Source organism: Cavia porcellus, unplaced genomic scaffold (assembly GCF_034190915.1).
Source record: "Cavia porcellus strain 051 isolate PalLab524CR breed Dunkin Hartley unplaced genomic scaffold, mCavPor4.1 scaffold_5, whole genome shotgun sequence".
NCBI classification, from domain to species: Eukaryota; Metazoa; Chordata; class Mammalia; order Rodentia; family Caviidae; genus Cavia; species Cavia porcellus.
The window spans coordinates 30,101,185-30,117,586 of NW_026947488.1; the positions used below are offsets into that span (position 1 = coordinate 30,101,185).

Genomic DNA, 16,402 nt, shown 5'->3' on the forward strand with positions numbered 1-16,402 from the left:
TTCTCCTGTAGGTACAGCTCATTCTGCTTTTCTCATGGGACTTATACCCTGAATAATTTTCCATTTTCCTGAATGCAGGGCAGTAGTTAAATGCAGGGCTTAAGATGGTGTCAGTTATGCCAAGTTACAACAGTTGCTTTTGTTTTTTGAGTCAGAGTCTCACTATGCAGTTCAGGCTGGCCTTGAACTCATTATGTATCCCAGACTGGCCTGGAATTTGCAACGATCCTGCCTCAGTCTCCTAAATACTGGGATTACAGCAATGTGCCACCATGTCCAGCAACTTTATGTTATTTATTTTATTTTATTTTTTGTACCAGGGATCAAACTCAGGACCTTGCACTTGCCAGGCAGGCCTTTATGCCATTGAGCTGTTAGGGCCGACGCCGCAGGGAAAGAGACCCCAAGGACTCAACTCTTGGTGAGGGAAAAAAGTTTATTTCCATGCGCATGGGGTCCCTCAGGCAAACGTGTGCGGAGGGGCCCCAAGGGGAATCTGTGCAGGGTTTTTAAAGGTACAAGCAGGAGGCAAGCAAGTTTACAGAAGCAAATCGCATTGGTTAATTTTGAACGGCGCAGGACTTGGCTAACGCTGATTTGAGGGTCTGGGGCTGAGTAACCATGGAGACCGAGGGTCTTGGGTTGACCTTAGAGTGCCAGGTGCCCCCTGGTCCTGTTTATGCAGTACATTCTTTTGCTTATCTCTATCTTTACAGAGAACAGAACATCTAGTGGTTAATGACTAGCAGAGACATTCCTTTCTGCCCTGCTCTGATTATCTCCTGGGAAAGGTTTAGGGAGTGAAACATTCCTTATAGCTCTGTTCTATAGCTCGGGGGGGGGGGTTACATTACAAACGGGGAGTCGATTCTCTCATTCCCCCCTTTTTCTTGTGGATGACTTTTAATCTTAAAGGTCCTGTATGGGTAAGGGATCATATTGTTGACGTAGCACCATAACTTTTACTTGAGAAATCTGGGCCCTCACAAACCGGGTTACTCGGTTAATGAGGCAAGGGGCTATAGCCATGACTATAATGAATCCGGCCAGGGGTCTCAATAAAGGGAGGATATAGGGCAGAATTGATTCCCGGAAAGAGAACATTTTGGTTTTACTTGAAGGGGGCTTTCATACAAAGATCTTTAACAATAGGTTTTTTTTGTTTACAGGGGGACCAAAGCCGCCGTGTAAGGTCGGCATCAATGTTATCAAAACAAGCAAGCTAAAACAGTTTATAACCAGCATAATCTATGTTTTAGTCAATTTTTAACTTTAAGGGTTACCAGTCTGTTGTGTAGTCCACTGAGTATGTCCCTCGTTGTTTGCTGTTTCCAGTGGCTTTACATGAGTGTAGTGAATCCGAGCAGTTTTTCTTGCTACCTTGATGGCAGTGAGGGTACTGAGCACCACGGTGAAAGGTCCTTCTTAGCGGGGTTTAAGGGAGTCACGGTGGTGACATCGAACCAAGACTGGAGTCCCTGGGGCCTTGAGAGGCGTCTCTAAAGGCAGGTCCAGGTGTTTTTGTCTAAACAGCTGGTGGATCCAGGCCAACACAGGTTGGAGTGTCTGTAGGGACTTAAGATCTCGATTAGTAATTTTAGCTAATTTGTCTTCTGACAATCTTGGAACCAATGGCGGGGGCCTCCCAAACATGGCTTTAAAGGGGGAAATTTTGGAAACATATGGGGTATATTTAGCTCTTAACAGTGTAAAGGGAAGAAGGCTCATCCAATTATCGCCAGTTTTTGAAAACAGCTTAGCTAAAATGTCCTTGAGACTTTGGTTTATACGTTTTACTTGTCTTGAGCTTTGTGGCTGATAGGCACAGTGGAGTTTTAATTAATCTTTAATGCCTGGGCTAACTTTTGGGTGACTCGGGCTATGAAAGCCAGGCCATTATCGGACCCCATTGATAGTGGGAGGCCAAATTAAGGTATGATCTCATGCGATAGCCTTTTAATTACCACTAAGGCTGACAGACTTAGTAGGGAAAGCCTCTACCCAGCCAGTAAAAATGTTTATTAATACCAAGAGATAGCAGTGTCCCTGTAAATTAAGTTTTACCATGTCCATGAAGTCTATTTTCCAATGTTCTCCTGGAACAATTTTTTGATGTTGGGTGGTCTCCAACGCAGAGCTCTCGGCTGAGTTGACTAACAAGCACTGTGGGCATCTGGAGCTCGAAGAGGTGGTCAGTTTGTAGAGTTTTGGAATAAAATATTGAGTTTTGAACAATTCTGCAAGGTGAAACAGCTCCCGCCCTAGTGTCTTTAGTAACAGTACTTGTTTATCAGGTAACTGGTATCAGCTCCTTGGGGTGGGAGACTTTATTCCAAGTTGAGATGCCAACTGTAGGTCTTTTTTTGTGCAGACTGGTTCTGACAAGGTCAGAGGACTAGTATTAGAGCAGTTACTTTTTTGGTTGACCCCTCTGATGTGGTTGTTATTTTTTATCTCTGGTTGGGTGAGCCTTGTAAGGAATAGCAATCCATTGAGGCAGCCAGACAGCTGCCAGCAAATCTAGAATCTGTGGAGCATTTTTAGATGGCTTCCACGTATATGTACAGTAGCAAAGGGATATCTTTAGTAAAAAATGTTTACCCTCTTTTTCGTGGCTAGTTTTAGCCTCTCAGTCAAAGCAACAAGCTACGCCTTTTGGGCAGAAGTGCCAGGCTCTACCCGCTTAACCCAGAGTACTTCCTTTTTGGTGGTCACTGCTGCCTCGGCCATTTGTTTGCCGTTTTGGATGAGGCTGCTTTCATCGAACAGTTGTCGGCATTTCCCAAAAGCTGGTCAGTAAGATCAGCCTGTAGGTTCTGCTGCAGTTCGAGGATGTCAGCGCACTCGTGGAGAGAGGTGTCCTTTGTTCCTCCGGATCATCATCAGGCATAAGGGTGGCTGGGTTTAAAGCTGAAGAAGTCTTGAATATCATTGACTGTGGGTCTAGAAGCAGGGCTTGACAGTAGAATTCTGGCATTTGAGAGCCTTTTTTTAGGAGGGGTTTTGATAAGAGTCTCTAAACTGTGAGAGGTTACCACAGAAATCACTTGCCCAAAGCATGTTTCTTCGCTTCCTTAAGTAACATTGTCACAGTAGCTAGTATTTTAAGGCAGGGAGGCCATACTCCTGTTACTGAATCAAGTCTTTTGGAGAGGTAGGCTATAGGCCTCTTTTAAGGGCCAATGTCCTGAGTTAGGACTCCTTTGGCAATGTCTCTGAGTTTATCTATGAACAAGGTGAAAGGCTTGGTAACGTCAGGGAGTCCCAGGGCTGTGGCCTCTGTCAAGGCCCGCTTGAGCTGCTGGAAGGCCTGTTTACATTTATCAGTCCAGTTCAGCGAATTTTGAGTTTTTCCCTTATGGGAGTCATATAGAGGCAAGCTTTTCAGTAAAATTTAGCCTACAGTATCCAACTGTCTCCAGAAAGTCTTGTCTGTTTTTTAAAAGTCTTTTCTCGTAGAGCAATTTTAACATCTTGGCTATCTTTTTGTAAATTTTTTAGTTCTCAAAGACCTTTTTGTGCTATCTCTATTAACTGGCTGAGGGGCATTTTTTTAAACCTCTTAAACCTTTGTAATTTTTGTCTAACATGTGGGGCCCACTGAGTTACAAAGAGAACAACTGGCAATATTGGGAAACCTTCTTACCTCTGGATGTCCAGTCAGGGTGGCACAAAAGGAGAACATGGTTTTGGCATTCCGGATCAGAGAGCCGGCTTCATCTGGATGGCACACTGCTTCTTGTCCAAGGGTGTCACGTGACAAGCCATCATTTTACTAAAATTATATTCTTAACAAAAAGGGCTTTTTTATAGGTAACAAAATTGTGCTGCATAATCTCCCAGATGTTCACAGCACATGTAAGAACTTGTATCTTATTTTTAGTATCACCTATAATCTCATTTTAATGAAAACATTTTGCAGCAAAGTACAATCTTATGTATACTTCTACCAAAACTGATCTAATACTGTCAAATTCTGAACACATTTACTTCTTGTCAAACCTGTTATTTGTAGTACTATAAACCAAGACAAATAAAATTTACATCCTCTTGAGCCTTCTACAACTTACAATAATACCTCTCAAACTAAGCTTTAATCTTTTTCCACATTCTGGCATAGCCAGATACCTTTACTTGAAGACCACTCTCTTTGTCCCTCTTTTTACTATTACCAGTCAATTACCTTTTCTCTCACTTTTTAGACAACATTAAAACTCTCAACAAAACCCTTGAAGTCACCTTTTAGTAGTCCAAAACATACTTATTTACCACATAAAAATGTTGTATTTTAAAAACAAAACTATAGCCTTTTAACTGGCTCAAATAGAGTACCGCCAGGGTTTTTACTTGGCAAAGTTGACATGACTCTTAACAACCATAGATATACATATATATGTGCACATGTTTACATTTTCATCAGAGAGAAAAAATACTCCTTTTAAAAGGCATGCCGAGGTTGAAAGCAATCAATTGAAGTCTTACATATTAAACAAGGTGCCACAACATTAAAGACACAAACAAAGGGAGCTTCTTGCACAGTTTGGTGAGCTAAAGGAAGTAATTGAATCTAATAAGCCATATGGATCCTGCAACAGAAATGGGCAACAAGGCCCTAAGTTAGTAACAAGTTTAAACAGGCAACCAAGGAGAGGGCGGAGGAAGGAAGGGTTTTACCCACGGTGGGGGCTTCTCTTTGAGGTCCTGCCATACCAAGATGTAGGTGACCCAGTCGGGGTGGCTCTCTCGTCCAGGGCGGAAGATGATGTTTTTAACTGCTAAGATGAGGGGAAGGTGGAAAGTCCCCTCCGGTGGCCAATCCACGGAGAATGTGGGCCACTCAGACGAGCAGAAAGTCTGCCATTTACTTTTTTTAACCTGAAAGGAGAGATTGTGAGCCCTCTCTCGAACCTCCGACCAATGGTCGAGGGTAAGGGACAATGGGGACGATGTCATTTGTCCCATGGTGTTCTGAAGACAAAGAGTGGTTAGCGTACGCGCGACACAACAAATAACCGTTTACAACAGTCACAACACACAGGACAAACAGGCCGGCCACCTCACTCTCACGCATTAGTTTCACATCAAACGAGTCACCTTAGGGGGTGCCTCCAGATTGGCCCGGACGGACCACAGATTGGGAATGAAATTCCCCAGATTGGCCCAGACGGACCACAGATTGGGAATGAAATTCCCCGAACGAGTCACCTCAGAGGGTGTCTCCGAATTGGCCCTGACGGACCACAGATTGGGCCCCAAACCGATAGGAAAATCCTATCGCAGACGGTGAGCCACGGAAAACCGTGTGGGGCGTCCCCCGGTCACCAGAGAACAGAGAACAGATAACAAAAACAGGTAACAAAAATTGCCCCTAGACCGGAGCCGTTTGGCTCGGGGCGTAAAATACCGGTAGATTGATCCTCAGAGTAAAAATAAGAAGCGACCGGTCGTACTCACCCACCGCAGAGCCGTTGAGGTCACCTTCCGTGAGACGTGCTATCTCGCTGGGGCCTCCAAGATGTTAGGGCCGACGCCGCAGGGAAAGAGACCCCAAGGACTCAACTCTTGGTGAGGGAAAAAAGTTTATTTCCATGCGCATGGGGTCCCTCAGGCAAACGTGTGCGGAGGGGCCCCGAGGGGAATCTGTGCAGGGTTTTTAAAGGTACAAGCAGGAGGCAAGCAAGTTTACAGAAGCAAATCGCATTGGTTAATTTTGAACGGTGCAGGACTTGGCTAACGCTGATTTGAGGGTCTGGGGCTGAGTAACCATGGAGACCGAGGGTCTTGGGTTGACCTTAGAGTGCCAGGTGCCCCCTGGTCCTGTTTATGCAGTACATTCTTTTGCTTATCTCTATCTTTACAGAGAACAGAACATCTAGTGGTTAATGACTAGCAGAGACATTCCTTTCTGCCCTGCTCTGATTATCTCCTGGGAAAGGTTTAGGGAGTGAAACATTCCTTATAGCTCTGTTCTATAGCTCGGGGGGGGGGGGTTACATTACAAACGGGGAGTCGATTCTCTCAGAGCTATATCCCCAACTCTAATCTATTTTAAATGATACAGACTGTCTCCTGTAACAGTCTTCTTCCCTATTGGCTGATAAGATCTGTCAGGGTAAGGATGGATGAGTCTGGTCAGCAGAGTCCTCAGCACAGAGATCAGTCTTGTAATCCACAAAGGAGCCCTCGAACTCGAGTTCAAAAAATGAGGAAAAAAACATATTTTAAAAAGCAGCGCTGATTTATTTTACCCTGGACACAGTGCAGCTGGAGACTGCAAAAGCTGTGTATTGCTCCTCTATACTTGCCACCTTTAAGTACACATCACAATTTACAAAGTAAGGGGGTCGTGGTTGTGGATCGGGAAAACTGTTAATGAGGAAGACCTTTGTTTTCCTTAGGAGAGGACAGCAGTCTAGCAGTAATTAACAACCCTTGTTAACTTATTTTAGCACCACATCTGTTATTTGTAGAGGGCAACAATGGTTAACATATCAGTTAGGTCACCCAGAGGAAAAGAAACATGCATATAGAACAGTAGGCCACATTACAGGTATTTTGGTATAATACAAATATAACAAAGCTCTTTTTGCTAGTGTACAACAATCAGGACATGAGCTCAGCACACAACAAAGTTAGCAATCTCCTGTAAACCTGGCTGCAGGGCTGGCTTCAGACAGGGGCTCAGGATGCCACCATCCCCGCCCTTTTGCCTCTTGCCATAGTGAGAATCTTCTACCTGTTTTGGTGTCCTGGGGTGGAAAATAAGTTCATTGATCCCTTCCCAGCGAGGGAGGCACAGGCATCCCAGGAGTTCTGATACTTAAGACAGCCAGACCCTAGGGCTCTGGTCCCAAGTGTTCAGCACAGGGAAACCAAAGTGGCTTAAAAGTAGTACTGCCTCCCTCTGGCTCTGCCTGAGGAGTTATTTTTTGAGTACAGTCATTAAGACCTAAAACGGATTTCCAAGAAAGGCGTGGGGACTCAGGTCAAAGGGCACCAGGACCTCCTGCAGCTTGTACATCCTGCTCCAGGCCCAGCTGACTCAGAGTCTTTGCTGTGTCTATTGTTTATTGAGCACGAGGTATTTTATGTGTGCAGTTATTTAATTCTCTCAACCAGCCTGTGAGATAAATACTGCCATGAGTCCATCTTATATGGAAGGAAACTGAGGGAGGGTTGTAAGTGGCTTTCTTGAGGTGAGGAGGGATGCAAATTGAGGTAGGGTGGTTGCAGGGTGCCTGCTCCTAATCTGCAGACCATACCGTCTCTCCAGTGAGCACCAGGACACAGCCCCAATCTCAGCCCCTCTCCCCCAGCGCTGTACTGAATTTTCTGGGCCCACAGGCAGTCAGGTATTATTTTTTTCTCTGTACCGGGGTTCGAACTGAGGAACACGCTCTAACTGGAAGCTACCCAGGAAATTCGGAGTTTTCTTTTTCTTTTTCAACATCAGCCTGAAAGATGGACGTTCCTGCCTTGTCTTGGATAGAGAAACTGGGGCTCAGAAAGCAAAATGTTTTTCCAAGGTGACGGAGACGGTTAGCGTCTACTCTCATGCTCGGTCCCGGGCTCCCGCGTTGAGACCGCTCCAGCACCGGTGCCCCGAGCGCTCTTGCAGAGGGCGGGCGACAGGGGGCGACGGGGCGGGGCGGGCCGGCGCAGACAGGGGGCGGGGCGCGTGGATGGCGCAATCCCGGGCCGGCGGGCGTCAGACAGCGACTATTAGCTCAGGTTTACATCACCCTACCGAACCCGGAGCCGGGGCACACGGCGTACCCGAGTCACTAGTGGCCGAGGCGCCGGCGGCTCTGCACACGTCCCCTGCCAGGGCCAGCACAGCGAGATCGGCCGCAGTGCAGCGGGCAGCGGGTCCCCTGGAGGGACGGACGGGCACCAGGACAAGGTACCCGGCCGGGCTGGGGCGGCGAGCAGGCAACAGGCTACAGGGGGCGTCCGGGCAAGGGCGCAGCGCGCCTGCGCATTGTGCAGCACGCGCACACACGCACGCGCGCAACTTTTGAACGAACTCCGCAGCTGCGGGCGCCGGCCGCGAGCTCCCTGGTTCCAGGCGCCTTGGCCCCCCGCGGGTGCGCACCTGCAGGGCGCGAAAGCCAAGTCTGGTAGCGGGGCACGCCCGCCCGGCGCGGAGTTTGCGACCCTCCCCCCGGGAGTGTGCGGCGGGGCGAGGCTGTGTGGGGGACCCGCGGGGGGCACCGCAGAGTCGCGTCAAGTGTGTGGAGTTGTGGGGCTGTCGGGGGCTCTGCGGCAGAGGCCGGGTAAGGGGTTTTTGGGGATCTGGTTTCTCGCGAACAGTGACAGCTGAAAGCACTGATGGGCACCTGGGGGCGAATTGGGTTAGTAATGCGGGGGTTGCCGCCCGCCGCGACAGGGCAGGAGTGCGGAGGGAGCGGGCCGCGGAAACCCCTCGCGGGAGGTTCGGAGCCCAGCTCGGCCCCTTTCGATCTGGGCCTCTGCCCCGCCCTCTGTCACTCAGCGGAACCTTCTGACCCCAGACTCGGGGCCTGGCTGCGGGGGCGGGGCAGGGTGCCGGGAAGTGGCTGTGCGCACGCGAGTGCTCGTGCTCTTGCCCCTGGATGGCCAGGTGTGTGACCTTTGAGGTGCAAGCTCCCTCTGCCCTGGACGTCTGTGTATGGGGCTTGGATGACGTGTGTGTTTTGAGGCTCGTGTGTACACCTGTCTGCCCTTGATGGTGAAGCATGTTTGGTATCACCTGTTCTCATCACCTCTTCCCAGCGAGGCAGGGAGAACAGCAACATGTATCTGGTAGGGAATGCCTCTTTTCTGCAGCAGGGACCCTGGACTTGCAGCATGGTTGCAAAGGCTCTTGCTTACCCCAGTCCTGCCTGGAGTGTAGCTCAGTGCTTCCTGCTTTCACTCTCCTGTACCAAATAAAATAAAATAAAACCTCTCCGTGCAGGTTGTTCCATTTATCACTAGCAATACTGTTAGTGACTGCAGTGCTGTGTAGTACCTCAAACAGTAACCCACTTTTCATGCTACTACCACCAGGACGCAGTGTGTGTGAATTTTTTTTTACTTTTTCTTTTTTCTTCTGGCTTCTTTGTTGCCCTGGGGCACCGCCAGGAGGTCCTGGCGAATTTTACTGTATTTTTCAAATCCATTTTATTTATAGATAGAAAAAAACAACAAAATTTTAAAGTACACCAATCAGAGGACATGTGTAAAATTAATTTTAACAATTTTCCTTTTGCTCTGAATACTCCTTAGAGATCAAGTGACATCAGCACCTGGAAAGAGCCCACTGGTGCTTCTTTATTGCCATGTAATATTCCACCTTGTCTTAGCCAGCCTTCTATTGCCCGACACTTGAAGTATTTCCTGAATTTTGCTTTTGACACAAAGCTCTGATGAACAGCCTTTCTCCTATTTAACTCTTCTTGATTTCTTTTTTCTTTTTTTTAACTTTTTATCGGTACCGGGGATTGAACTCACAACCGCCTGCTTACAAGGCAGGTGCTTATGCGGCTGAGCTAAATCCCCAACCCCACGTATTTTAACTTTTTGTGAGCAGTTTAGCTGGAGGCTTACTTTTTAGAAGTGACACACTGGTCAAGGGGGTGTGCTTATTTTAGCACAAACTGCTGGATCACTTTTATGAAAACTGTGCTAAGGTACCTACCCAGCTGGGGAACAGGGGGGCCAATAAACAGCCTACCATAGGGCCTCTCTCCCCTTCTTTCTAGATGCAAGCCACCCTCCTGCCTGCTCCTTCCGGTGCCCCCTCCAGGAAGAAGCTGGTGGAGTCGGTGGCTGACTTGGACACTGAGTGGCCCCTTGAGAAACGGGCTCGAAGTGGGCCCCAGCCTCAGCCAGTGCCTTACCTGCAGCGCTTGAACCCACCTGCTGCTCCACCCTGTGCACCTGCTGTTACCTGCACCTCCCACCGTGTTGGGCCTTACCTCCTCCTGCAGCCTGAAGAGGGTGGGCGGGCCTACCGGGCCCTGCACCACCCTACAGGCACCCAGTACACCTGCAAGGTATGTCCCAGGGCCTGGAGTGGGGAGTCCCAGCTCCGGAGAGTTTTTGCCAGGATTTGGAGGGTCCCTAGGTTCATTTATTCCTGTTTACTGGGGAAGCATCCAGTGTGCCCTTGGTGGAACTGAGGCCAGAGATACTGCAGAGCTGGTGCAGCATTGGGCATTCACAGTGTGGGCCTCACAGTGTGGGCCCCACAGTGGATAAATGCTGCATGGTGGAGCTTAGGGTCCCCAGGGACACAGAGGAGCCACCTCCCTCATCAGTGTTTGGGGCATCAGCTAGAGCTGGGTAGGAGCTGAGCAGCTGTGGGAAGGGAGGTCCAGGGAGGGGACAGCTGGGTAGAGAATGGGGAGTGAACACGTGCCCATCAAAGGGTGAAAAGGACCTGCTGTGGCCAGAGTGGAGAGGGTATGAGGAATCAGCCCAAGAGGAGAGTAAGCACTAGGAGGAGAGGGGAGTGGTGGCAAAGGCCTGTAATCTCAGCAGTTGCAGAGGCTGATGCAGAAGAATTACAAATTCAAGCGCAGCCTGGGCAATTTAGCAGTCTTCAGTAGCAAAAACAAACAAACAAAAGAAACTACAAAAAAGTGGCTGCACCTGTCTGCAAGGGTACCTGGGTCCCTGTCCCACTGCTCTTACATGGCTACCTCCTGCAGGTATACCCAGCCTGCGAAGACCGGGCGGTGCTGGAGCCTTACTCAAGGCTGCCCCCTCACCAGAATGTGGCTCGGCCTGAGGAGTTCCTGCTGGGCCCTGAGCTCCTCTATGCCTTCTTCTCCCGGACTCACGGGGACTTGCACAGCCTGGTGCGCAGCCGCCGTCGCATCCCTGAGCCTGAAGCTGCCTCGCTCTTCCGTCAGATGGCCTCCGCCTTGGTGCACTGCCACCAGCACGGTCTGGTCCTGCGTGATCTCAAGCTGCGTCGCTTCGTTTTTGCCAACCGTGAGAGGTGAGAGTGCCTGCAGAGATACACCCAAGGATTGGGACACCATGGGGAAACTGAGGTCCAGGAATGCAGAGTAACTTAGGCAAAAATTAGAGACACCTGTGTTAGGGGATGCTGTTCAGTGGTAGAGCATATAGGAGCCCTTGGGAGCAGTGTGCAGCACCAGCAATCTTTTAAAAAGTGAGACTTCTAGCCCCAACCCCACTCCTTAGTTCCCTGGGAAAGTCAGAAGACGAGTACTTGCCCTGCCTGCTACAAACCTGGGGCTCCATCCCAGTGCTGGGGACAGGTTGGAGCCTGCAGCAGGGAAAGGTCCTCAGCCCATTGCAGCAGGAGAGGCAGGAGCTGACGAAATCCTTAGTGTGACTTTAACCTTGATCACTGGTGAAAGGGGAATCTGCTAAGTTTCTGCAGTGGGAAAAGTTCTTCCTGTGCCTTTTGTAATTAATAAGTAATTTAGGAACTACTCATATAATCAAACTTTCAGCCACTAATTTTCAGTTATCCATTCGCCTGGAGCAGTTGGCACACTGATGTTTGCCTGAGGCTGATTTTCTGTTTCCTTCTTTCTTTCTACATATTTTGTCAAAACAAATATGCCTTTGAGTTAGAATTAGTAAGGGGCTGGGGATTTAGCTCAGTGGCATAAGCGCCTGCCTTGCGAGTGTGCGGTCATGAGTTCCATCCCTGCTGTTGATAAAAACGAAAAAGACAAAAAAAAAAAAAAAAAAAAAAAAAAAAAGAAGTAGATAAGTCACTAGGTATAGAACCTCAAACAAATTTCTTCTTCTTTTTTTTTTTCTTTTTTACTGGTACCAGGGATCGAACTCACAACCATGAAGGCAGGCACTTGTGCTGCTGAGCTAAATCCCCAGCCCCTATTTGTTTTGTTTTTGAGATGGTCTCACTGTAAAGTTCAGGCTGGCCTTGAATTCCAGCAGTGCTCCTGCCTCAGGCTGCTGAACTTGGGGTTACAGGCCTATACCATCATGATGGGCTCAAATGGATTTCATACTTAAGAGCAAGCATAGCTGCCCCAGACCTTCTGAAGGAAAATGCACGTCTCTTCTGTAAGAACAGTCAGAGGAATGGGGTCTGCTGAGCCAAACAGACCTGGATATAAATCCTGACTCTGCTTCATGCCTACTTTTTGCCCTTGAGCATTGGCTTCCGGTGCCCAAGTCTGCTTTTCTCCATCTGTAAAATGGGCCAGTATGCTGACTTCTGACTCCCCTTTCCCACCTCTATCCCAGGCTGTGAGTGTAGCATTGCTCTAAGGAAGACAGAATTGGTGGTTAAAAAACAATTACTATTAACATAACCTAGAGTGTTCTCTGTGCGATGTTCAAAGTAGAAGTTGTAAGGCTGGAACTGTGGCTCAGGGGTAGAGCAAGTGCCTGGGGACATGAGCCCCGGGTTCAATCCCCAGGACCGCAAAGCACATAGAAGTTACAAATGATGGACTCTTCTTTTGTTTCCAGTATTTTATTTTTTAAATTTCTTTCTTTGTTTCTTTATTTTTGTTGGCAGTATTTTAAAAACTGGGATCAAAAAAAAAAAAAAAAAACTGGGATCTTTTTAAAAAACTAAAATGTGAGGCCTGGGGATTTAGCTCAGTGGCATAAGCACCTGCCGTGCAAGTGTACAATCATGAGTTCAATCCCCGGTACCGATAAAAAAAATTAAAATGAGGGCTGGGTGTGGTGGCACATGCATGCCTATAATCCCAGCGCTCAGGAGGCTAAGGCAGGAAGATCACAAGTTTGAGGCCAGCCTGGGCTATGCAGTGAACTCAGAGACACCTGAACTACACATCAAGACCTGTCAAATAAGTAAATAAATAATATACTTTCTAGGGCTGGGAGTGTGACTTGGTAATAGAATGCTTACTCTGGGTTTGATCCCTGGTATCACAGAATTTTTTTTTTTTTTTTTTTTTGGTCTTTTTCGTTTTCGTTTTTATCGGTACCAGGGATCGAACTCACGACTGCCTGCTTGCGAGGCAGGCGCTTATGCTGCTGAGCTAAATTCCCCAGCCCCCCACAGAATTTATTTTTTGGGTATTGGGGATCAAACTTACGATCTCATGCTTGTCAGGAAACACTTATGCCACTGAACTATATCTGCAGACCCACACAGAATATGTTTAAAATAATAAAAATAAATAACGTTGAGCGTGGTGGCTCATGCCTGTAATCCCAGCACTCAGGAGGCTGAAGCAGGAGGATCATTGTGAGTTCGAGACCAGCCTAGACTACAAAGTGAGCTCAAGGCCAGCCTGAACTGCACGGGCGAGACCCTGTCTCAAAAAGACAAAAAACAACAACAACAAAACATAAATAGCTGGGCATGGTGGCACACGCCTGTCATCTCAGCACTCAGGAGGCTGAGGCAGGAAGGACTGTTTCGAGTTTGAGACCAGTCTGGGCTACAAAGAGACTTCAAGACCAGCCTGAACTGCATAACAAGACCCTGTCTAAAAAAGACATAAAATGAGGCCCCCTTGGGAAGCGTGAGAAGGGCATTGGAATGGTTTTTCCTTCCAGGGTCTAGTGGACAAGTGATGAGGTAAGCCAGGAAGGCGCTCAGCTCAGAGCCAGGAGCACGGGACACTCGGGACATCCTGGCCTGCAGTGCTGTTCCTTGCACCCTTTTAGGTCAGGACTTGTGCTAGGACACCTGACTCTTTTCCTGTTGCTCTCCTTTGCAAACCCCTGTCCCCATATTTGCCTCTAGTCTAAGAAAAATTCAGCCACTCAGTGCCCCCTTGAGGGACTTGTGTTATGTGTTCTTGAAATTTTAGTGTTGTATAAGTCTCCTTGCTCTGTGAGCTAGAGAAAGGCTTTTCACCTCTGTGAGCTTGCACTTTGTGGTGGAGAGATGGCTCCTAGGGCAAGCTCAGATTGCCCAATGCCAGTGCCCACTGGGGAGGTGTGTGGTGCCACTGAGGATAATAGTGTGGGCTGGTGGCATCAACAGGACCTGGCCTCTCTTCCCCTACCCAGAACAAAGCTGGTGCTGGAGAACCTGGAAGATGCCTGTGTCCTGACAGGACCTGATGACCTCCTGTGGGACAAACAGGCCTGCCCAGCCTACGTGGGACCAGAGATCCTCAGCTCCAGGGCCTCCTACTCTGGCAAGGCAGCGGACATCTGGAGCCTGGGCGTGGCTCTCTTCACCATGCTGGCTGGCCACTACCCCTTCCAGGACTCAGAGCCCACTTTGCTCTTTGGCAAGATCCGCCGTGGTGCCTTTACCTTGCCTGCTGGCCTCTCAGCCCCAGCCCGCTGCCTGGTCCGCTGCCTCCTTCGGCGAGAGCCATCCGAGAGGCTCACGGCCACAGGCATCCTGCTGCACCCCTGGCTACAGGGGGACCCAGTCCCTTTAGTCCTGTCTCGATCTCACCTTAGGGACGCTGACCAGGTGGTCCCTGATGGGCGAGGTCTGGAGGTGGCCGAGGAGGAAGAGAGTGGTGGGGAGGTGGGTCTGTACAGCTAGGCCACCCTGATAGATGCCCAGCTGCAAAAAGTGGGCTGAGTTTGAGGATCTCTAAGGTTTGTCCTGAGCCCAACCTCAATGGCCTTGTAGGCAGGAGGAAGCATGGGCCGCCTGCACACTTGTGTTCTTACACATCTTGCTTTTGTGCACACTGTGTGCCACCCTGTCCTCACTGTTACATAGCAGTGGGTAGAGGAGACATGCTTGCTACTCCAGAGCTGATGGATACATGCACACACCAATGGGCCAGTCCACCTGGGCACACTCAGTACTAGTATCGCCCTCCACTTGTGCTGGTGCCAAGTCCCTGTATCCACAGGACAGTTCCTGTGTCTAGCAACCCAGCTGCCTTGGTACCTAGAGGCTGGCAAAGAAAGGAAAGCAAGCATCTCTACCAAAAGTGCCTGGCCTTTCCCGGCAGCTAAGCCTGCAGAGCCCAGCCAGGCTGGGCATTGTACACCACCAGTTCTAACCTCCAGATTGATGGAGAAATTCTTTATCTTTCTCTGTTTTGGGACAATGTCTTGGTATGTAGTTCAGTTTGGAATTGAACTCCTTTGTAGCCCAGGCTGGGCTTGAACTCACAGCAATCTTCTTGCCCCAGCCTCGTAAGAGCTGGGATTACAGGCATGTGCCACTATGCCTGGCTTGACTGAGAGATTCTCCTTGTAGCCTGAGGCAAGAGTTTGGGCCGGAAGAACAAGAATACTACCTGAGGCTGCTTCTCCTCATGGCTTAGTATAAGGATAGCACCAAGATTCACAGGCAGGACTAGCAGGATCTGCTGGTCTGGAATCAGTGCAAAGCCTGTCTCCCTGTTCAGTGAACATTCAGGGTCTAGGACTGTAGTTGTTAACACTATGTGTTTCAGACCATATCATTTCCTCTTGTGCCTAATAAAGCAGAGTTATAAACAGTTTTTATTTCTCTGTAAGATTTCTTCCACCCTTTTCTACCATGTCTTACCCTGCATCTTTTCCCTGCTTTCAAACCTGGCTCCACAGTAAAGGCCATTTACCCCAACCACAGCTGAGTAGTCCGTGAGAACAGACTCCCCCACAACCCCAGGATCTCCCTGAACACTGTTTCTTCTGTAGGCAGTGGCATCCCAGTTGAGGGGCTTCCTGAGTCAAAGTGACCGAGGCAAGGGCTGGAGGCGCAGCTCAGTGATGAAGTGTCTCGTGTGTACAAAGCCCTGGATTCAGTTGCCAGCAGAAAAACAAGTGACAGAAGCAGAAGAAAATGTGTTTTACAGGAAGCAGTGAATGGTGTGGCCATCAGCGCTGGTGGCTTCCAAGCTGTTGACAAGGAGACCAGCTCTCCTGCCTCCTGTCCCATGCTCAGTTGTTCCTGGAGACAGCTGGCACAATGGCCTCAGCAGTCACTTGTGTCACAGGAAGGAAGGTGGCATTGCAGTACTCAGAAACACTCTGAAGTCAGACTGCCTTAAGCAAAATCCTGGCTCCAAGTCAGGTGTGGTGGTCCATGCGTGTAATTGGTCCTAGGACTATTATGAGGCTGAGGCAGGAGGATCAAAAGTTTGAGGCTAGACTGGGCAATTTAGTGACTTAGATCTTGTCTCAAAATAACAACGTAAAGGCTGATGATGTTCAGTCCTTAGTACTGCACACACATACCCACACCCACACCCACACCCACACCCACACACAGTTCTGACTCCAGCATAATCCTAGTTCTAGCATTCACTTGCTATCTGATGCTCTGCAAGATTCTTACTCTGTGCCTTCAGATTGTGCTTCTATCAAGGGGAGTAGGCAATAGTATTCATGAGACTTGAATGAAGTAAAGCATTCAAGACAAGTAGTGCCTGGCATCATAAGCCTACAAGAGAGTCAGTTGTTGTCCCCATAACTCTTTCTTGGCAGGGAAGTTTTCCAGGAAGTTTCCCTAACAGACTTTCCAACACATCCATAAGCG

General features: G+C 48.8%; 1 protein-coding gene across 2 annotated transcripts; it reads left to right on the forward strand.

Annotated features, from left to right (window-relative positions):
- Window positions 1-7,671: 7,671 nt before the first annotated feature.
- Window positions 7,672-15,383, forward strand: Trib3 (tribbles pseudokinase 3). Of its 2 annotated transcripts, none has more exons than XM_003476342.5 (4): window positions 7,672-7,903; window positions 9,726-10,019; window positions 10,677-10,969; window positions 13,972-15,383. In XM_003476342.5, the coding sequence occupies exons 2-4, from the start codon at window positions 9,726-9,728 to the stop codon at window positions 14,462-14,464; spliced, it is 1,080 nt and encodes a 359-aa protein (XP_003476390.2). In that variant the 5' UTR covers window positions 7,672-7,903; the 3' UTR covers window positions 14,465-15,383. The 2 variants fall into 2 exon arrangements, with proteins under 2 accessions (XP_003476390.2, XP_063104643.1); XM_063248573.1 differs by lacking the exon at window positions 7,672-7,903 and adding an exon at window positions 7,985-8,276.
- Window positions 15,384-16,402: the final 1,019 nt, after the last annotated feature.